This window comes from Doryrhamphus excisus, chromosome 5, assembly GCF_030265055.1.
Source record: "Doryrhamphus excisus isolate RoL2022-K1 chromosome 5, RoL_Dexc_1.0, whole genome shotgun sequence".
Lineage (NCBI taxonomy): Eukaryota > Metazoa > Chordata > Actinopteri > Syngnathiformes > Syngnathidae > Doryrhamphus > Doryrhamphus excisus.
This window is the reverse complement of record NC_080470.1, coordinates 7,375,994-7,399,555: the sequence shown is the minus strand read 5'-3', so window position 1 is coordinate 7,399,555 and position 23,562 is coordinate 7,375,994. Positions and strand designations below refer to the sequence as shown.

At 39.3% G+C, this 23,562-nt stretch overlaps 3 protein-coding genes across 6 annotated transcripts in view; all 3 read left to right on the top strand.

The window, feature by feature from the left end:
- LOC131129867 (regulator of G-protein signaling 21-like) overlaps positions 1 to 1,631 on the top strand; it is a 49,763-nt gene extending 48,132 nt beyond the window's left edge. The window contains exons 4-5 of the mRNA XM_058073792.1: positions 500 to 666; positions 1,182 to 1,631. Of these exons, the coding sequence (XP_057929775.1) occupies positions 500 to 666; positions 1,182 to 1,358 (344 nt within the window). The 3' untranslated portion in view covers positions 1,359 to 1,631. The remainder of the gene's footprint in view (positions 1 to 499; positions 667 to 1,181) is intronic.
- Positions 1,632 to 6,052: 4,421 nt separating this feature from the next.
- Positions 6,053 to 10,645, top strand: LOC131129476 (regulator of G-protein signaling 21-like). 4 transcript variants are annotated; one of them, XM_058073092.1, is made up of 5 exons: positions 6,053 to 6,184; positions 6,453 to 6,512; positions 6,808 to 6,869; positions 6,992 to 7,158; positions 8,457 to 10,645. In XM_058073092.1, the coding sequence occupies exons 1-5, from the start codon at positions 6,108 to 6,110 to the stop codon at positions 8,643 to 8,645; spliced, it is 555 nt and encodes a 184-aa protein (XP_057929075.1). In that variant the 5' UTR covers positions 6,053 to 6,107; the 3' UTR covers positions 8,646 to 10,645. The 4 variants fall into 4 exon arrangements, with proteins under 4 accessions (XP_057929075.1, XP_057929074.1, XP_057929076.1 ...); XM_058073091.1 differs by having other exon boundaries at positions 6,805 to 6,869; XM_058073093.1 differs by lacking the exon at positions 6,453 to 6,512 and having other exon boundaries at positions 6,060 to 6,184; positions 6,805 to 6,869.
- A 7,184-nt stretch (positions 10,646 to 17,829) lies between these two features.
- Positions 17,830 to 19,775, top strand: rgs2 (regulator of G protein signaling 2). Its single transcript, XM_058072942.1, has 5 exons — positions 17,830 to 17,946; positions 18,037 to 18,114; positions 18,485 to 18,546; positions 18,684 to 18,850; positions 19,196 to 19,775. Exons 1-5 carry the CDS (start codon positions 17,852 to 17,854, stop codon positions 19,385 to 19,387), a joined length of 594 nt encoding a protein of 197 aa, XP_057928925.1. The 5' UTR covers positions 17,830 to 17,851; the 3' UTR covers positions 19,388 to 19,775.
- Positions 19,776 to 23,562: the final 3,787 nt, after the last annotated feature.

The following is a 23,562-nucleotide window of genomic DNA, read 5'->3' as shown; positions in this document are numbered from 1 at the left end:
AAAGATATAAAATGATGATGGATTCGGGCCAGCATGTATTGTTTCCGTGTTTGTGTATTCATAGTTTTTTTTTTTTTTTATCATTTCGTCTTGTAAAGATATGCCCCAATGCTGGGTGTTTACTACTGTATCAATGTATCACTAGTATTGCAACCTATGGGGGAATAGCAGCCGAAAGACTTTTATTGAAACACACGTGAGGATGAGCTTTATTTCTGATTATGATTATTGGGTAATATGAGCTTAAAGGTGACTGTGGGGTTGTTATATAATGTCTAGAGAGCTCTCATAATGGTAAAAAAAAAACGTATTTAGATGATTATAAACATGTTTTGTATGCTCTAACTATGAAAATATTAATTTTATTTATATTGATTCATTCTTGGTGGAAATTCACTTATCGCAGTCAGGTCTGGAACCAATAAGCCACGATAAACGAGGAATTACTGTATTACTGTATGAGTGTATTGATTCATTTTCTTTCTATCTTTTGGTCCAGTGTATTTAGCAGCCTTCCACTCATATCTGCAGTCTGAGTTTAGTGATGAAAACATTGACTTTTGGCTCGCTTGTGAGAACTTCAGGGCAACTGCCTCATCGGATAACCTGCAGCAGAAAGTGAGGGAGATCTATGAGGAGTTCATTCAGCCTACAGCCTCCAAAGAGGTCAGTTTGCCTTGTTGACTGTAACGATGCTATGTTGTTTCCACTATGCATTCACTATCAAGAAATTGGGAAAATCAACTGGAGGAAAAAAAAACACTGTATACTGTAGAACAGCTACCAGTTTTCTGGGAAGGCTTTCTTTCCAGACTGTCTTTCTGTGGTCAGAGTTTATTGACGTTGGAGGAGGGGGCCTGGCTCACAATCTCTCTGTTCAAAGATGTTTGATTGGGTTGAGGATAGGTGTGTAGGTCAGTCATGTAAACAGAGAAGACCGCTCCAACAAAATCAGAAGTATAGAATTGACCACAATGTCTTGATAAGGTGACCATGAGGAACTATATTATGATTCACGTAGTTTGTCATTCTGTTACTCGCTCTCCACAAATGTCATTCTTTCCATCTTAGAATACCGTAATTGACACTGGTATACAGTGTAAAACGTGTTGAAGTCAGGTGTTGCCGTTTTACCATCAATATAAGCAAAAACTTATAATGTATATTGTTTCCTCACACAGATCAATGTTGACCACTCCGTTAGAGAGAAGATCAAGAAATCCTTGGATTATCCAAGTCTAACATGCTTCAATGAGGCCCAGAAACATGTTTACCTCCTTATGGAAAGAGACTCTCGTCCGAGGTTTCTGCAGTCCAGTGCTTACCTAGGACTAAAGCACAAATCCATGACTCTGTGATCAGCATCCAGTCCTTCATTTGTTGACTCAATCATGTTCAAAAACACAATCTGCCATTCGCTTATTTGAATTAAAATGAATGCATTAAAGTAGCGGTTTCTATTTATCATCTGTATCAACTGAAGGTGTTCATCATCAAGTTTCCACAGCTCACCCAGCAAGGAGATTCTCTTTTTAGTCACATGTCTGATATATCCTCTAATTAGGCACAGAGATTACTCTACTCACCAGCAATAGGGTTTACCAAAGTGGAAAAAAGTAACCCCACCGTAACCCTTGATCCTATTCTGCTCTGTAAATGGCCTTATTCCTAAAAAATGTGCCTTAAAAAGGAGTACTGAGGCAGCTAATAATAACTCAGCGGCTTAAACGACAGCACCGGAGTCATCAGACAACCTGATGCGGAACAGATCAGCCTGAATGTGCTGCCTTGTTAGGGGAATAATCTCATCACCCTCTGATGAGAGAGAAATACAAGTGTTTGACTTCACAAAAAGTGGTACGTTCCACAGAAAAATAATGATTGAACAAATGTTTCAAGAACAAACACCGGAAAATATGCATTCTTTACGTACAAGAATACATATAGGAATACTCAAGAATGATGTCATACACTTACATTACCGTGCTCATAACACCAAAAAACACATTTCCTGTGTTAGATGTGTGCAAATATTCCCCTATTTACCCTTTTTTACATTTTCTGGCACAATCTGGTCGGAGACTTGCAAAGGAGGAAGTGTTGTCATTTTGAGAACCCTCCCTCCCTGAACTAGCCATGATATACATATACATATACATATACATATACATATACATATACATATACATATACATATACATATACATATACGTACATATACATATACATATACATATACATATACATATACATATACATATTGTTACCGTGTATTTTTTTCCTGTTCACATTTCCAAAAGATGCCATTCACAACAAGAAGGAAGTAGAAGAGGCAGGAAAACTACAGTATAAGACGACTACGCTGCTTACTTATTACTGTCACTTTCATAGGAGCAGATGCTTTATCCTGCCGAAGGATACGATCTTTATCCTTAATGATGTTTGTGATAGCTGAACGTTTAATATCAAAATGCTGCCAATATTGGTGATATCACTTCCATTGTGATAGCTCTTCCTGTACTTCGCATATTTCCACCAGACCTAATGAAGTGCAAAAAGTTAATTAATAAGAAGTGTTATTAACTCTGTGTAGCTGCGAATGAGGCACACTCAGATGTGTTTACTAGAAGAGTAACATTACATCCCTACGTGTGCTGAAACTAGCTGTCCAGCAAGTTGTTTCAGAATCAAACTTAATTTTTAAAATTAATTTCCAGGAGCTACTTTTCCTTAGCCGACCACAACACTTCCATCAATGGTTCATGTCTGTACATGTGAGAACACTGAGGGTGTCAAGGGGTTGTTCCTGATAAACGGCACGTCTCCCACATCACGTTGCACACGTTCCAACTTTCTTCACACGCAGTCTGTCTGTTTTCACACAACGCAGCAGTTACCATGGTACCAAAAAGGAAGTGGTTCTGTCAATGTGATGGTCAGAAGGGTGATGGGTGTATTTAGGGAACTTCTTCATTCTCATGGCGTGAGTATGTTCCTATATAAATCATGTATATCCATGTAGGAACTGTACGCATAGAAACATATAGAAATAAGCCCTGAAGAAACAAGCACAGGCTGCTTTGTCTGTGAGGGACAGCTTTCAGTTACATGTGTTTGGTGTCTCTCCGTAGCGCTTGAGTTGTTATAACCGTGTTTGGGCAAAGAAGGGAAACCCTAATGAATAAGGCGGATCCATGGGCCAGGTTTTGGACTAGGGAGAACAGCAGCTGTCCTTGAGATAGAATTTCAACATGTTTTCCACTGAATTCTCTACCTTTCAATTGCATTAAGTCCATGTACATCCACTCCAAGTGTGATGTGCCCGAACAAACATGGCATTAATTCTACTTGAGCCACATTATGTGTTAAATCTGTACATTACTCACATTCTGACCAAATACGTGTGTAACTTTAAGATTTAACAACTTGAAGTTTTTTGCTTAAAGGGTGCCTGCAGACTAGCATATCTCAAACAGCCAGTCCCAATTTTTATATCTCATTTGAATATCCAGTCCCCAATACAAGGATACTAATATTCTTCTAAAACCCCAATTTTAGCATCTCCTCTTATACTATATAAGTATTCTATGATCAAGACGGCTTGAGATGCAGTGCCACGGTGACTCTGTAACTGTCGTCTACCAGCCAGATGGCCCAGGGTTCAAGTAGTAATTTTACAGCTACACGTTGGAGGATTATTAAAGGGGATCTATTATGCTCATTTTTTGGCCCTTTGTATTGAGTTGTGGACTCCTATAGAGCAGCTACATATAATAATCAGCACAGGAAGCTTTCTAGATCTTCCAGAATCTTCACCTATTCCAGCTGTATTTCTTTGGATTTTGTGCTTCCCGCTGTTTTAGTTTATTCCCTCCAGGCACACCCACTCTGCTGTGATTGGTCACACTTCCAAGTGCTTAGGAGGACTTTTGATGTTGTGCCGCTAGCTGGCGATCCCAACTTTATACCAGTTCATAAACGGTATAGGAGTTGGTAATAAACAGTGATTTATCATTTTTAAATATTCACGAAACAGCGCAGTGTGAAATGCCATTGACAGATTAAAATATTTTTCTTTTGCTGGTAAGGAATGAGGAACTCCAAACACTTGTGCCTAATGGTGGAATTTCGGAATTTTACACAAATGTAGCTTTCCCTTGCACCCGAGAAACACTTCTTCGAAATTATAGTTTGGGGGGAGAGCAAACTATATTGTGCATGCCCATATAAGGAAGCCTGCCCATCTGTGACATCACAAACCTCCAGTTTTACAACACCCTCTGAAACCGAGCGTTTAGAGCCATCACAAACTTCTTTCAGGCCTCACTTCCAAATGCGTTAACCTCATTATTGGCATCGTCTAACACAAGAATACAACATTCTAACTGCATTTATAGGTCAGAAAAGTGAAAAATGCACAATAGGTCCCCTTGAAGGTTCATTAAGATACTTACTGCCTATATATTGTAAAACATCAAACATCAAGCCGAGTATTCCTCACAGCCACCATGATAAAGCAAGTTGCAAAACACCAAAAGCAATCGCGGTTATGTGTCAGAGTCTATTGTCTACTACACATCATCATAACCAACAGACCATACACATTTCTTCACTCCCTTTCTATGATTGTGTCAATATAAACAATAAAATACAACAAACCTGAGGTGTCGATTTGAGTCATGCTATTTGGCCTCAAGTCACACTTGAAGCACAATTTTGATGACTTTGGACTGAACTTGATAACATCACCATAGACTTGCACCTCGACTTGGACTTCTGACGTCATGTCACATTATGTCATTTTCAGCAAGACAACATATTTTCCCGTTGACTCTTCCTCTTTGAATATATCTATTAATGACAAACAAGGAATGTGTGGATTGCATTTCTGTGCACTGACTAAATCCTGAATGCTATGTCAGCACTCTTTCGATGACTAAGTCTTGCCACACTGGTCTATGTTATTAAAATACAATGTATTTGTCATATTTAATAGATTGTTGCATTGTTAAAATGGCATTTTATTTGAGAAACACTAACCTGTTCTTTATTTAATAGAGAGGAGGAGTGGTTAGCGCGCAGGCCACACAGCTAGGAGACCCGAGTTCGATTCCACCCTCGGCCATCTCTGTGTGGAGTTTGCATGTTCTCCCCGTGCATGCGTGGGTTTTCTCCGGGTACTCCGATTTCCTCCCACATTCCAAAAACATGCTAGGTTAATTGGCGACTCCAAATTGTCCATAGGTATGAATGTGAATGGCTGTTTGTCTATATGTGCACTGTGATTGGCTGGCAACCAGTCCAGGGTGTACCCCGCCTCTCGCCTGAAGACAGCTGGGATAGGCTCCAGGACCCCCGCGACCCTTGTGAGGATAAGCGGTAGAAAATGAATGAATGAATGAATAAACTGGGCTTATGACTGGCAAGGAATAGAAAATGCAAAGCCTATGACTTCAGACTTGACTCGACCTGTCTTGTCTTGACTTGGACTTGCACATCTGTACTTTAAACTTGGGATTAACAACTCGAGGCTTACTTTAGACATGCACTTGCACTTTGAAGAGGAAAAGGCAAACTATAGGAGTAACTAATCATACTCCTTCAAAGAGCAAGAATACCAAAACCCATGTGAAGCATGCGAAGGTCATAGTTTGCCTATCACAGTCACAGTTTCTGTCATTGGCATCTGTGGTGCTGACTAAAAATAATGTCAACACAACATGCAATTGGCCACAAAGAGTACTGTCTGCTTAGGCTGCCTAGTGAAAAGAGAACGAGGAAGTCAGGATTTGCAAAAAGAAGACAGAAACAACAAAAAGATATTCAAGAGAGTAAGGCATGAAGGGAAGGACCACAAAACTGTACATTGTGACTTGATGTTGTTTGCAATGGTGAGGTAGCAGGAGAGGAGAAACAGGAGTAGGAGGAGGAAGGGATGCTTCCTCTTCAGTCTGGGGCTGAGCTGATGATGTATCCCAGCAGCCTTGGCCTATAGCAACAGGAGACCTCGGTATAAAAAGAAGCAGTGCTCAGGGAAGCCTCCAAAGTATCTCTCAGCTGCAGCATGACCAGGACCGAGAGCCTGAGAGTGCGGACTTAACAAAACAATGCCCAGCCTAATTGTCGAACCACTCGCACACCACTTCATCATGGACAGAGATGACAGGAAGAAAAACAAGAATATGTGAGTGAAACTTGTATTTTAGACATGTATTCCATGCAATTAAGACTTGTTTACTTGACATGTTTTACTTTTTATAACTAAGCGTCAGACACATTAGTTCATCATGGATTGTCCTAAAAATACTCAAAGCTAATCATGTTTTCTGTTTTTTACAATGGAGGCATGCTTTTAATAACATGCCTATCATTCTTAGACTGATTCGCTTAAATTAATTTTACTACAGTAAATCCAGACGGGATATATTCATGTTTTTCTTATCTCTGCACAGTGGAAAGAACTTTATGTGCCGTCTCCAGTGCATGTTCTCACACTCATCAAGCTCTGAGAGGTAAGGAGATTTATGGAGTGTGCATAGATTTTTAGTTTTAAAAAGCCGGCCTGCTCCTTTCATTTCCATCTATGGCAGTCTGAAGGGATCCAAACCAACTACACACTGTGTTTGCTTTGGCAGAGCATGCTCGCCAACATGTCCCATGGTTTGATATTTTTGTATGAATTCAATAAGGTCATGCGTTGTTTTTCGAGGAACCCCCAAATGTATTTTGCAGTCAGCTGATGTTGCTTCATTATATACCCAAATATGTTTCTGGCTGAGTAATAGAACTTGTTCTCTCTCTCAGCAGGCTAACTTTAGAAGATACCCAACAATGGTCACAGTCTTTGGAAAGGCTTCTAGACTCTAAATGTAGGTTGGCATTCTGACAAAATTATGTTTGTAAGAATAAGTATCTACAGAGAATAACTGTTGTGGGGGGGGGGGATTGAGCAAAGTAAACTAATCATTTTTTTCTGTCTCGTTCACTTTAGATGGATTAGCGGCATTTCGCAACTTTCTGAAATCTGAATACAGCGATGAGAATATTGAATTTTGGCTTGTCTGTGAGGACTACAAAAAGATCAAGTCTTCCTTCCGAATGTCATCCAAAGCCAAGAAGATTTACGAACAGTTTATCAAAGCCGAATCTCCAAAAGAGGTAAGAACACATCTTGGGCAACATTCACATAGCAGGTCAATTGTCAGCCGTAGTTAGCGGTGGAAGACACCTGGATTGCCGACTGGTACCTCACTTGAAGTACCTGGCAACCCTGCTAGGGCTCCACCATAAAAGGCCACTCCAAAATGATACTCCATTGTATCCCAAACATGCTTGCCATCTTAAAATGAGGCCTTATAATAACCCCACTGCCACCACAGGCCACTCCATCCACACCACAGGTGCATTTCATTGTATTGATTGCAATTTGAATGTACAGAGATCCTTTGACGAGAGCCTGAGGTCCATTGTTGTGTCATTTATCCATAAGCATCACCTCATGTTGCAGCATGATAATGCATCTGGAAGCTGAATACATCCCAGTATTACATCATAGTACTCATAGTACCCATTGAGCATGTTTAGGATGCTGTGGATTGGTGTACACAGTATTTGAGGCAAATGGTGGTCAATACACATTTTGGAGTGGCCTTTTACTGTAGCCAACCTCATCGGGATCTTGATACGCTACACCTGTAAGGTGGATAGACTATGAATGATGAATACTCACTAACTGATTTAGACAGGGCGGTCTAGTGGTTAGCACGCAGACCTCACAGCTAGGAGACCAGGGTTCAATTCCACCCTTGGCCATCTCTGTGTGGAGTTTGCATGTTCTCCCCGTGCATGCGTGGGTTTTCTCCAGGTACTCCGGTTTCCTCCCACATTCCAAAAACATGCTAGGTTAATTGGCGACTCCAAATTGTCCATTGACCCCGCCTCTCGCCCGAAGACAGCTGGCATAGGCTCCAGCACCCCCGCGACCCGCGTGAGGAAAAAGCGGTAGAAAATGAATGAATGAATGACAGATATGCCTTTTGGAAAATAGAAAATGTTCCAATATGTATCCTATCTACTGCAGTCTGAACGGTCAAGTAGCATACATCCATGCCGTGCAATAAATAAATGTATTTGTTCTTGAGATCCAACAATTATTTTTAAAAGTGTTAGGTAAATGTCAATTAGGTCAATGTCTCACCACACCTGACTCCGATGTCCACTCATATACTCCTCAGAACAGACATCGCAGCAAGTTCTCCATGAACTTCCCATCGCCAAAATTCTTAATTTCCTACATGGAAAAAAAAAAGAAAATGTTGATATACTTGAAATGACCACAAATGCGCCAAGGAGAGCCCCACCTGGTGCAATGTGAACATAGGCTTAGTACTCAAAGTCATTTAAACTGTGTCTCTGTTGCTCCTTTAAGTAAACAATAAATGTATGCTTAATTCCAGATCAACATTGACTACCACACCCGAGAGCAAATCAAAAGAAACGTCAAGACCCCCACCATCTATTGCTTTGACGACGCACAGAAGATTGTTTATGGGCTGATGGAAAGAGACTCATACCCACGGTTTCTACGATCGGACATTTATAGAACGCTCCTAGAAAACCTTTCTGCCGATGCTACAAAGGGATGAAAGCAAGAGGATGCAAATGGAGATCAAACTGGAATGTTTCAGCCAATTCAGCAGGGAGGACTAATAAAGAGGGTCAACAAGTACGCCTCATAGACAGAAACCGAAGTCTTGGAGTCGTCATGTCACGGAAGGATCCCCACAATAAGCACTGTCTAAGGAGACGACAATGCGGCCCCACTGATATTGACAATGTAGTATTTGATTTCGCTGGCTCACATCTGACCCCGTGGTCCATTTGACAGAAGAAGGAAGCCCTGGGTGACTGACGCCCGCTCTGATCAGTGTGCTAAGATCCCACACACGGCACACTGGAGTGGGTGCACAGGATCTAACACAAATTGTTCAGAAGGCATTTATTTTGTGAGATGAGGATAGGTTAGTATACGATAGAAATTCACCAACAATTTTGCAGACCCTGCTCATAAATCCCCATGAATCACCATCATTGTTTGTTGCTGCATGAAATGAGATTCATTCATGCGGTTTGCCAGACCTCACGAAACAATGCAAGTTAATCCATACAATTAAGGCTGCTGTTTGTGTGTTCTGTGAAACGTGTTCTTAGGAAAGTACAAGACTTTATAACAGGAGACCTGTGGGTCACCCTCATTAATACTCATATACTGTATATGTGTGACGTCATCATTTTCAGGTCAGACTTTGGGAACTTAGTTTCATCAACGTCTGCATACAGTTCATTTTGCACATAATGACGACATTTAAAACAAAAAATATACTACTGCTATATTTCACTATTTATGACAACAGTTTTGCTGAGTGGAAACTGAATCAAATGTTGCAAAACAGCAATAATGAACTTTCATGTATGCTGACTGGCCGTAATAGAGGTCTACGGTGACTTTTTGCAGCACTGAAATGTCAACGCTTTTAATGTAAGAAATCATTTGAGTGGAAATATTTATTACAGGAAAAACAACAATTGAACTTGCATGATAACACTGGTAAAACTCTTTGTATACACACGTTGAGGCATACTGTTGAAATGATATCTGAAGCACTATATGCTATATGTTATTTATTCTAGGTCACACAATAACTTAACTTGTTGCTAGTACTGTCGTACTTGTAATAATGTTAAATAATTATTATTTATTTTTCACGTTTGGCTTTTCCCTGTCTGGGGTCACCACAGTTTAACCGCTTGGTTTTCACCCAACCCTGGCCAGGAAGTATGTACCTTATGTACCTTATGGTATGTTTATGACAACTGAAAGAAACATTCATACATTAGATTTATACATTCATTTGCATTTGCATTGAAGAAAACATCTTTGTTTGAATCCCAAAAGAGGGCATTAAAGATATTTGTTTTATGTGTATAAAGCTATATTTGTAATTGAGTAAATTATTTATTTCCATTTCAGGTCATTTTCTATATACATACCAAATGTTTCAAGGAAGATCACGACAGATGAGCACTGTTTTGGACAGTAATAAATCACTTACTGATACCACAGCAATGTGTTTTACATCTTTTTTCAAACTTGAGAGCCGAGGGTTGAATGAGTTGGGGTGAGCCGGATACTTGTTATAAACGTAAATATGATTTTTAACATTATTAGAGCCCTCTAGACATGACATAATACCCCTATAGTCAGCTTTACATTCATTCATTGCTGGAGCCTATCCCAGCTGTCTTCGGGCGGGAGGCGGGGTACACCCTGGACTGGTCGCCAGCCAACCACAGGGCACATATAGACAAACAACCATTCACACTCACATTCATACCTATGGACAATTTGGAATCGCCAATTAACCTAACATGCTTTTGGAATGTGGGAGGAAATCGGGATGGCCGAGGATGGAATTGAACCCTGGTCTCCTAGCTGTAAGGTCTGCGCGCTAACCACTCGTCCGCCGTGCCACCCAGCTTTACATTCATATTACCCAATATAGAACACATTATCAGACAAAATACGTCATAAATAAGACTTTTGCTCATGAGTGTTCGAATAAATGTGTTCACAGCCGCAACAGTACCCCGTGTTATTATTATTGAATGTTATTGTGTACCTACAATAAAAGCATGTTGCTCCGGCAAGTCTGGCACTTGTATTATTAAGCGAACATTAGAGTAACATGACTCACACCTACAGACCAGAATAAAATACCACCATTCACTACATACATTAAAATGCCTTGTGTTTGTGTCGGCATTTCATGCTTAAAATGCTTAATTTATGCAAAATTAATATGCATTTGAACCGCAATGTGGCGAGGGACAACTGTGTATGAATTTTCTGCATGTTATTCATGCACATAATTTAATTTTTGGTCTGGTCTGTGTCAAACAAGAACACAAATGCTCTTATAACGTAAGAATATCCTTGAAAGGTGACAATGTATTACCCCTTTTAAGTATTGCTTCACATTCGTGATTGTGCATTGTTCGAGATAAACCAGTCCCACGATGCTTCAGTCAAAATGTTGTTTTGGAATGTGCTGGCTTTACACACACACCCTTACACTCGCACACCTTTGCAGTACATACTGTACAAACAGGTGTAGCAATCATGAGAATGTCTTTTGCTTGTTTTCAATATTTTTCTACTGGAAATAGACTATGGCAGAGAGGCGGGACCCTGGACTGGTTGTCAGTCACAGAAGAATAAAAAAATAGTCATTCAATCTCACAAATTATAGTCTCAAATGAATGTAACATTATCATCATCAGTTATCTATTATTTTCTGTCATTCCCTTCTAGGGGGCAGAATTACCTTACAAGTAATTGGGTGATTGGGTGGTCAGGGAGGATGTTCTGCAGCTTCATAGCTGCAGAGGAAAAGGCCTAATTACATCGAGTTTAGTGTAGAGCTGGGTTCTGTGGCTTGGAGGGTGTTTTTCATTGCAGAAAGGAGGATCAGGAGATCTGGGTGGTGAGGAGTTCTCTCACTATCTTGCCAGTATAACTCTGATATATGTATAAGTGTCCAAGGATAGTATAACAGGACAATTCCACAAGCTTTGCAAACATTGTGGTGTCTCTGGTGAAGTCCTTAGAAGCTGTCAAGTAAAGTTTTTACAAAAAACCCTGGACTAATTTGTTGGTTTGAGGAATGCATTAAGAGCACAAATACGAGTAAAGTCGGGCATGCCCTTCGACTCACATGAGTCACTTTGTAGTACTGAGATGAATGCAGGAATTGACCAATGCATACCTTTATGATGCAGCATCATATGTACCAATTATGATGAAGTTCTGAACTTATGCAATTGAGTTACTAAAGTTTACGGTTAAATGATTGATCATCGTTTGTTACCATGCCCTGACCACATTTTACGGAACTTTCTAAAATCATTATCAATATTACCTCATTTGGTGAAAGTGACTTGGACTAAGTAGTTGAAATACAACTCCTGGTTTTCGCCCAAACTTCTTGATTGTTTTAAAATATGGATTTAATTTTGCAGGTGCTACTGAGTGAGTTTTGAGGGTTTGTGTTTGAGACCTCTGAAACATAAAGTTTTTGGCGTAATCTGAAATTTTCATGAGTTGTCATGTTTTTTACGAGTCCAAAATGGAGAGAATACAAGCATATTCATGAGTTAAATTGCATGTTGAGTACTATAAATTAGTACATGTTGGTAGGTCTGCATTGAAATGAAAGTTTTCATGTTTTTTACGAGTCAAAATTACTAAAAAGTCAGTTAACAGTTCAATAACTTTATATGCTACTTAACATCCCACCTAGAGTATTTACGTTACAGTAACAGACGCCTATTTCACCTTTTCTTCACTTTATTGTTATTACTATAACTCCCCTTTAAAGATTAAATGTCTTAGTCCAGTGTGACTTGTATAAGTTGTTTTCACTGTGCATTTTTGGCTGGTGTGACATACTTATAGTCCAGAAAATACGGTCATGAAAAATAATGATAAACATAGCATTTTCAAGAAACCCTTTGCACCACCCTGCTTCGGCCCGAACAATGACAACAATGACACCGCGGGTGGATCAGTGGTGGCATATGTATATTATAGGTGTGGGAAGATACTTGACGTAAATCAGTAAAAAAGTAATGTGACAGAATATTTGTGATGGGTGGAGTCCAGGGTGTACCTGGGTGTCTTATGCAGAGTCAGCAGGGATAGGCTTCAGCTCACCTGTCACAACCTTAAAAGTCTTTAGAAACCCATTAAGTAGTTCTAATGCTGTACCAGCACGTGTTATTTCTTCAATTACTAATTGATTTAATTAATTAATGAAAATAAACTATAAAAATATACCTGTGACATATACTGTATATCGCATCATGCTCTTATCCTTGAAAGTGAGATGTAAAATGTTTTCCGCGTCCCCTTCTAATACTAGATAAACTAATAATATCTATTCATTTCACTGTGCTCTACTGACTGAACTTGAAACTGAAACCAGGAAATTGCAACAAAATGGAGAGAATACAAGCGTATTCATGAGTTAAATTGCATGTTGAGTACTATAAATTAGTACATGTTGGTAGGTCTGCATTGAAATGAAAGCCTCTCGACATTTGATATTAATTAGTAGTATTTCAGAAAATAGCATATTTTTCCTCTTGGTCTGTGGTATATCCCACCATCATTTGTTTATAAGCAACATTTTGAATTGAATGTTTTTTTGCAGTAAGTGTCTCCCTCAAAAAAATTATTTTTTCATCTTGAAGCTTTACTTAGAATCTCCTTAAGATTCAAATAAGAGTTTTTTCAACTGGTGTGTGTATTAGGGTTATATATCTGCATGTTTGTCAGACTTAAATGTTTCAGATCATCAAACAAATTTAAATATTAGTCAATGACAACACAACTGAACACAGAATGCATTTTTTTCCAGATGATGGAAACCAACATTTTAAAAAATGCTGTATACCACAGTCATGTTGAACATATTGGTATCGGCTGATATCTGCATGGAAATTGAGATTTGGACAATATCGGCATATTGTTTTTTTGGCAAAAAAGCCAATACCGGATATCCCTACTTATAAGGTAAGAATACCCTTGACAAGATTTTTACTGGTATGAACTGTTGCTTGGTTCAAATGAGTTGAGGATAAACCAGTCAGATGATGCTTCAATCTATTAGTCAATTGCTTTTAAAGGTGATGTTTTTAATTGCCTTTCTTTGGAATGTGCTGGCTCGACACACACACACAAACACCCTTCCTGTCCTTAACAATTCCGTTTTTCAAGGGATGTTTGGCAACCCTACTGACACAGAAGACATGTTGGGTTTGCTGCTGGACATCTGTGTGTAGTGTGAAGGAAAGGGGACAATACACTGCACATACGTATACCCGAATATGAAATAGCACAGAGCAAACAGCACAGCTATAACAAACAGAGCAATTCTTGATCACACATAAATAATAACATTTTCCAGTATTTATACTATTTTATACTAAATACTATTGTATTTTGTTATTTAGATAGAAATTGTCAATGAAGAACTGGGCTAAGAATACAATACAACAGTCTGACCCACTGTGACAAATTACAAAGAACACTAAACTCCTCACAAAGCAACTTAACACCCACAAAATATACCTAATAAATATGCAAACATGTACCGCTAAAAAAATAAGTTTTTCCATAATGCATTTTGTTTGAGCAAAGCATTTCATTTCATACATAGAAAATGGATGGATGCCATTGCAGTGCTGCTTCTGCTTCTTTCACCTGAGGGAGCCAGAAGAGCCTGGAGCCCAGAGGGAGGCTGACGTCATTGCAGGGCGTCAATGAATGGGATGCTTAGATGCAATGCATCATGGGAGTTTTTTTCATTTCATCAAAACTCATATTGATTTGTGTGTTTCCCAGGTATACCTTTTGACTGTTAAGTTACTGTGTGACGAATTTAGTGTTCTTTGTAAGATGACTCTGTGTTGTTATACTGTTATATATAATGACGTGTGATTTCCAATGGGTTGCCAAGTTTGTCATGAGTGCTATCATAACTTGTGATCAGCTTTTGCCAAAGAAAGGGCTACTGTTTACTCACTGACTCGCAAGCAGCAGAGTATTTAAACAATTTGTTGTAGTAAAGGCGATGTCACGAGATTAGATCTCAGCCATAACTTAGCTGCACCGCTTTATAGGCTGCAGGATTTTAAGTTTAAGAAAAAGTAGAGGTTTATACACCGGAATTTCCGATAAATCATAGCAATTGCAAGTGGACAAAAGTGAAGCTCAATTTCAAGCCATCCAAATGAAAGGATTTCAACATTCTGCTGAAATAAAAAATATGTAGGATGAATACTTACCTATTTATCATTGTCCATGTCAAAATCTTTGACCATGGAACAATACATTCTTTAACCAGAATTACTTACTATAAAATGAATTCATTTAAAATGTTTATATTATTTATATATTATTATATGTTTAAGTGTGCAGGAGTGGCGGGTACATGGCTTCAAATCAAATGTCTGAAGGGCTACGTGGAGCAAAGTTCGGAAACCACTGTTTTAAAAACAAAGACAAATTCTTAAGTTCAGCAAAAAGCCAAAACTGAACACAAAGTGTACAAACTCTACTGTGCAGTGCTGGGAATCACCTTCTGCGTAAGGCTGTTTGGGCTAGTTCCTAGTGGAAACTTGGCTCTGCTCATCATCCACTTCTAAACATACGATTGCTTACACCAAGTCTGCACATCATAATAAACAGATGAGGTCAATGCCGCGTTTTCACTCGGCGTATTCCTGACTGCTACAACACATCAAGTGACGCAGACGGATTGTAGCACATACGTATCATCTCGGACAAAATGTGCAATATTAAAAATACGTTATTCTTTCCTCTGCTTGAGCCGGAATATGATGTCATGACAAGAATAAATGGTGACATTTTCCTCACATAACCTCACGAGAAATTAATATACATTTGTTTATGCACAACTGCTGTATGCTTGCACATCATTTTCAAGTTATAAAAACTACAAACATGTATATTTTCATACTGATATGCTTTACCCTGTGAGATATTTCAGCTGCACAAAACCATTGGCTCATTCAACAGTTTTGTGGCCAACAGTAGTTTAATATGCTGTCAGATTTTACACAACACTGCTACAACCCTATCATCCTCTTATGGTGTGGAAGCTTTTTGACTTAGTACCTCTAAAAATATCACGTGTAATTCACCTGCACGAGACAGGCAGACCGAATGTGATGCATTTTTATTTGAACCTCAAAAAAAGTTTGTAAAACAGCCTATTGTCCCCTAATTGCTCCATCAGACTGTGCTCTTTATACGCATGCATTCTCACACTTAAGAGTATTTTAACCGTGCTAGTCATGGGCGTGATGTTTTCACTTTGTAAATAGCTGGCAAGAACATTACAGTAATTCTATGATATGTCTACGTTGCTCAGGTGCATGCTGGGTCCTGACCCACCTCTTCCAGGTTCCACTTATTGTGTCAGGGTGATGCAAGCAACCTCAAAACATGAGTACAATGCAGAGGCATGCTTCGGGCCCCGTAGCCCAAATTTTTGGTCCTGCTGGGTCCCTCATGGGTCCCTCCAGAAACGTCACTGGTTCTACCAGCAAAAATTGGGACATTATAGTGCTTTCTCGCTATCTGTCAGAGTCTGTAGTGAATGATAATGAGCAGGGGCGGACACAGTGGTGGTCCTTGAAGGGTGAAACAAGAGAGTGATTCTGGAAAGCCGGAATCAACCTTCTAATAAAACACAATTTTAGATCTGTTGTCCTTATTTCACAGTGTGATGAATTGAAGCAAAAATCTTTCACATGATGGCTGCTTTCAATGTCTGATTTTTTTCAAGCTCTAATCAACTGCTATGTGGACAGGTCGGGGTCGCACGTTTATCCTTTTCTTTCATCTGATTTGGACTTGCTCCTTGTCCACCTCCAAGGGACTGTTGGTTGTGTCTCAAAATGTCTCCCTTACTGTGATCAATATGTGAAAACCTTCATTCATTCATTCATTCATTATTTCTACCGCTTATCCTCACGAGGGTCGCGGAGGGTGCTGGAGACTATCCCAGCTGTCTTTGGGCAAGAGGCGGGGTACACCCTGGATTGGTCGCCATCCAATCACAGGGCACATATAGACAAACAACCATTCACACTCACATTCATACCTATGGACAATTTGGAGTCGCCAATTAACCTAGCATGTTTTTGGAATGTGGGAGGAAACCGGAGTACCCGGAGAAAACCCCTTGCATGCACGGGGAGAACATGCAAACTCCACACAGAAATGGCCGAGGGTGGAATTGAACTCGGGTCTCTGCGCTAACCACTCGTCCGACATGCAGCCCTATATGAAAACAAAAGAATGTAAATATAAACACACACATAATTGTGCTATGCGATGCATTCCAATGTAACTTGTATGTGTCTGATGAAAGTAAATGTGCAAGCAATGACTGTTTTTGGTTCGATTATGTCAACGCCAGTCAACAGGTCTTCGATTTAAAGACGATCCACTTCACTTGCGACCTTCAGAACTACCATGTACATTGTGTGCATCGCTTGTGCAAATGTTGCTGCACACTAAAAGCAGAAAACACACATTTTGCTCTTGGTTAGCATGGAAAATTACTACAGAGGGAGGCCAGCCTAACTTCTTTGGCACCGCTTTAATGATGTCGAGCGTAAGCATTTTTGAATGAACCATAGAAGGAAGTATTTCATCACTGCCATTGTGTCAAGAGATCCAGCATTGATGTGCTTCTTATCTGTTGGAGACACACGCTGTGTGACTCATTAAGCATGAACGCAGCACATTGCGAACAATGGCACAATTAAACATGTACCTGTATATTTGACATCATGTAAAAAATGCAGGACAACTCCTCAATCACGGAGTGGCATCCTGATGCCTAGAGTGTTTTTTTTTGTGTGGTTGATTTTTTTTAGTAGGAGTGGTGCTTTGTGAATGAATCTAAACACAAAGAGGCCAATCAAGTTTAAAAAGAATGTTTGAAAAATATAATTTGGAGGCGGGACAGAGACCCTATAGATATTGTGTGGTGTGGGTGTGTTGTTCATAACAACAATTGTTACCTTGGAACCTTGAGTCACAAATAGGCTTGTCAGTGTTTAAATGTTAGAGCCAATTGTGTAAAAGATCTGTCATGCCAGGCCCGCCTCCTCCTTGTCAGCTGCAGCGCACCGCTGGAGGGAAACTATAAAGTTAGGCAGCGAGTCAAGAGGGAGAGGTAAAGGAGATAAAACCATGAAGGAGGACCTTGCTAGTCTATCACACTGGAACATGGCATTCACCGACTGCATGAAACTCACAGACTTATCTAAAGACAAAAAAGGGATGAAGTAAGTTAACTTAAGACTCAACCTCATTTAAATAATACTGATAATATTTTTTGGAGGGTTGAGCTTCACTAAGCTGCATCTTTTTGACAGGGTGAAAAACTGGAAACACAGAATGGGTCTCTTCTTGAAGACCAACTCACTTCATTCAATGAAGAACAAACCTCACAGGTAAGACTTTGCATTACAAATGCATCCATTTAAGATGTCAACTGAAATGGATTTGAATGTGTCCCTTAAAATAGCTATAATTTGGATTTAAATGTCCATTACAGGAAAAATTATTTTTACCATGACTTCATTTTTGGTTTGTCGCTCATTTTTTATTGCCATAATCTAAAATGAAAATAAATTGATTGTGATGCTGATGTTTTGTTCAGATGTCTAAGTATATGTAAACCTATATCGGATCGGTTTTAGCATCTTTAATGTAAAAAAATAAAAATGATCAAAGTGGCAACTTGGTCCCATCCCTGCCTAAAAGTAGCACTACTAGTCTGCACTAATAACCTGCTGACTGATCTCTTCTCTCTTCCTTCAGGCCAACTGCAGATGATGTGAGCCAGTGGGCGCAGTCACTAGACAAATTGCTCGGTCATAAATGTAAGCATCATTCAACACGTTATTTGTTTAAAATTACATAAGAGTGTTTCAAAGGTCAGGTTTTTATTACCATCCATCTAGTGATGGCTATGGTAGGAGATGTATTTTAATGTTTGTTGGCCCTGTCGCTCCCACAGACGGAAAGGCTGCTTTTTACATCTTCTTGAAGACCGAGTTCTGTGAAGAGAACATTGAGTTTTGGACAGCATGTGAGGATTTCAGGATGCTCTCATCACACCAAGAATTGACGTGCAAGGCCAAAAGCATTTACGAGGAATTCATTAAAAATGAAGCTCCCAAAGAGGTAACTGAACAAATTTCATGAAATGACTTACACCATATATTGGTACTTGTCAATATTAGAGCAGACCTGCCAACATGTAGGAATTTGTTGTACTCAGCATGCAATTTGAGTCTTGAATACACTTGTATGCTTTTGGTGGATTTTGCTGGTTTCAGTTCCAAATTCAGCCTGTACTGTACAGATAAATAAATAGATATTATTAGTTTCTTAATAGCATTTCAAATCATGGGATGCCAAAAACATTTCTGGAAGAAAATAATTGAGAACCACTGCAGAACATGAAAATATGCCATCTTGGTGATTTAGATTGGAGGTTCATTGTGAGTGTTTCTCTTTTTGTTACAGGTCAACCTTGACTTTTACACAAAAAATGACATAATCCAGAGTCTCCATGAGCCAAATGCCACCAGCTTTTTGGCAGCTCAGGGGAAGATCTACTCCCTGATGGAGAACAACTCCTACCCAAGGTTTATCCTCTCTGACCTCTACAAAGAACTGTGTGCAGCTGCAAGGAGAGGAAAGGAAACAACACAGTAATTAATTTACTCCTAAATGTGCAAATGGACCAGGAATGAAGTTCTTATCCCAGCATTGCCTCACTCAAAGATACCCTAATACTGAGTATAAACATTCGCAATAAGTGTGGAAAATACACAACTTAAGAATGAAGGACTTTCAATGATGGCTGCATGACGACGAAGGACGTCTTTCATTACTGCCTGATGTGATTTAATTTATATGTTCTTGACTTTATAAAATATTGGAATGTATTATACTGTGATGTGATATTCTGTACACTGCTGCAAGACACCAGCACTTCCAATGTGAATGCTTTTACACTTGATATATTATGTGGCGTGGCTCTTATGTATTTTGTTAACATTGCATTTGGGGCAGCTGGCCTGCTCTAAAATTAAAACGCATTTTTCCATGCAACACATTTTTCTGATTATTTCTGAGGTTACTCCTGCAAGAAAAGTGGCATACAAAAACACACGGTTCACTTTCTGTTCTTATCAATCTTGTATAATTACACAATTTGGTGAAAATTCATTCATTCATTCATTTTCTACCGCTTATCCTCACGAGGGTCGTGGGGGATGCTGGAGCCTATCCCAGCTGTCTTCGGGCGAGAGACGGGATGGGGTACACCCTAGACTGGTCGCCAGCCAATCACAGGGCACATATAGACAAACAACCATTCACACTCACATTCATACCTATGGACAATTTGGAGTCGGCAATTAACCTAGCATGTTTTTGGAATGTGGGAGGAAACCGGAGTACCCGGAGAAAACGAAAAACGGGGAGAACATGCAAACTCCACACAGAGATGGCCGAAGGTGGAATTGAACCCGGGTCTCCTAGCTGTGAGGTCTACGCGCTAACCACTAGTCCGCCGTGCAAATGGTGAAAATTACTTGAGCAAAAGTGAAAGGTTCTCGTCAAAGAATGACTTGAGTAAAAGTTTTAAAATAGTATGTACCGTACAAGTATAATAATTAATGTGTAAGTAAGTAACTTTGTTCATGAGCTGCACAAGAGTTGTAGGTGAAGCTGTGATGACAAGCTGACTAATGCTCAATCAGCAAAATATTTTTTCCTTTCAAGTTCATGCAGTTTGCTGCCATTTTCCGTAGTGCGTGTGAACCAGGAAATGCTGCAACTTGCTCTTTATATTAGCGCCTCATACACCTTCTCCTTTTTCATCTTTGGATTGATTGGTGAACCATTATTAAGGGTATAGATCGTATCCTTGACTATGTTAAAGGATCTGCTCCAGTGAATGCGACAGTAATAACAAGATGATAGGCGTGTCGTACTACACGTGAACAATGTTCCTCTTGGTTTGGGAACATTCCTCTGTGAGCAGATGATAGTGCTCTGTCATCATTGGAGTGTATGTTAAAAGTCATAATATTATGAGTAGAACATTGACGAGAAAAAAAAAACAAAAAAAATTAAACTGTATTATGGAAAGCAGGAAGTGAACAAATGTTCTGATTATGTGATGCACTCAATTGTTATCTGATGCATGTTCAAATGAAACAAAACCATTACCATGTACTGTGTATACACTAACACAAAAACCAATTACATTCTGGACCAGGTCAATTCTACACATTTGAATATGACTCTCCAAGTACGCATTCCCTAATTCAGGAATCTCCAACGTTTTTTGTTGTATTTTCATAGCATATGTAAACCCAAACAAAAAGAATATGCTTGTTTCACCACAATATTGACAAAATGCTGGTATCCACAATTCATATTCTGTATGTCACAATGCCTTTCTTTCTCGTATTCTCACATTATTAACTAAAATCCTGAATAAAAAGCAGGCTTGCAGGTCTCATGTGGTTGTGGCGAGTTCCTGATGTATATGTAGTATGGTGTATACTGTATGTAGACTAGACCTAGCTAAGTAAAGCCTAGACCACAAGTCGCCAACATGGTGCCCATGCATACTACATAGAACAGGGGTGTTCACATTTTTTTTATTAGCCTGCTTTTGTTTCTTTCTTTCTGCTTTTTCCTGTTTACGGAGTCGCCACAGCATACCGATTTTTGGCTTGAGTCCTTTAAATTTCAGGTGCCGTTTTCTGACAAATACCAATGATTACTTACTTACTAGTGGAGATTCAAACACGAAGCATCCGCTCCAAAGTCCAGAAGGCTAACCACTACACCATGAGTCTGCACATAATAATAAGAAAACAATGACACAATGACAGGTAAGTGAACAAATGAGTCTTGACTGTAATGAGTCATAATTTAAGTTCAATTTTAGATTTAACAACACTTGCACAAAGTTTAAATAAAGAATAAATTATGACAAATAGTATGAGAAACTAAAGAAAATAAAGTTGGAAAGTCACAACATTATGGAAATAAAGTCATAATATTATGAGTAGAACATTGACAAGAAGAAAGTTACAATATTTGGAATATACTCTATTCTATGCCGCTTATCCGCACTAGAGTCGTGGGGTGTGCTGGAGCCTATCCCAGCTATCTTGGGGTGAGAGGCAGAGTACAATTTGGACTGGTTGGAAATTTGAAACAGAAACAGCAAAAATTACGAAAGAGCAAAGACCAAAGAGCATAATATGTTACCTGAAATGTACTGTATTGAGCTGAAATACTGTATATACACTTGTGTAATCTATAAATACATATACTTCTTAGCATACATCTACATGTTTACAAAATATACTAAATGTGGCCTGTGCATACTTTCATTGTTCAGTTTGTGGCCCTGGTTGACCAAAGTCTGCACACCCTGACATACAGCGTCATATCATGTGTCATGTCTACCACACCATACAGTTGCTAGGGTGGATGTTAGACGTTTGTCATTGCACACAATGCAACTTAGTTTGGTGGCTCATTTTCCATTTTAGCAACATTAAGGCCCACTAATAATGGGCCATAATAACCTTTTCTAGAAAGAAACACTTGCAGAATTATGAAGCCTTCACAATGAAGTCTTTGTTTGCTGATGCGTGTGGTCTGACGTCAGACATGATAATGAAACTCAGTGTGTGCTCTCTTGGGGCTTGTAGTAAAACCTGCAGGTTTTCATTTCTTGCCATGAGGAATCCACTGTATGTGACTGACAAGTAAGTCCAATGAGTCTATGAGTCTGTAAACACTGGAGCCAAAAATAGAATAGGGACACATTCTAAGAAAGCCTTCCAGACATGTGGCAAACCTGAGCATGTACACAATGTTCATATATACACAACCCCTTTACTACTTTTATTGAACCTTCAATGTAAATCACATTGAAAAGGCTGCTATACTTTATGTCCAAAACAACTACACACAGCTATGAGAAGCAGAACAAAAACACTGATTTCTGACGACTTCAGTAAGTAATAGGGTGACTCTCGAGTCGTGCACTTCTACTTATTAGTAGGGCTGCGATGGTAAGGTTCAATATGTACCTCGGTATTGAGTTTATTGTTCGGTTAATTTTCGACACAGATAGGAGCCTATCCAGATGCATTCAAAGCTCTTTCTAATTCCATGTCTTTTACATCTTCCTGCTACCTTTAGATACTGTACCTCCTCTTTGGTTTTTCAGTTCTCATCCCTGGCAGCCCCAACTCTAGCAGTCTGCTACCTATACAATTATTAAGCCTCGTTGTCACTTTCAGAGATGGGGACACAAACAGACTTGACTCGGATCAGTGCTTAAATGACTTAAGACTCGTGTTTTGGGATTCGTAAACAATCATTTTCTAATTCCTTTTTCACGTGGTAACCATTTTAGGCATCAGCTGTTATGGCAAAGTTTTCGAGATTGACTTGGACTTGTCACCAAAGACAAGTCTAACACCACAAAGACCCGAGACTTGACTTGTAACCAAATACATTAGACATTAATTGGACTTGTGAACAAAGAAATGGGACTGACTTGGACTTGTGAATATCCCAAATAACTAACGTGGACTATTCCTGAATCCGGATGCATCCAAAGCAAATATTGTAAGACAGAGCGAGTATATCACGTTACTAGTGCGTCTTACAATAGCATTCATGGGATTTGAATTGTATATCTATTCACTGTAATAATAGTCCCTCAACCAGCAGGTGGCAGTCAGGTTCTACTGCAAGGGACAAAAGTGCTTGTGGTGTGAAGACTGTCAAAACGCTATTCCTGACAGATGGCTGTCACAACGCTTAGGAACAACTGGGACATCTGT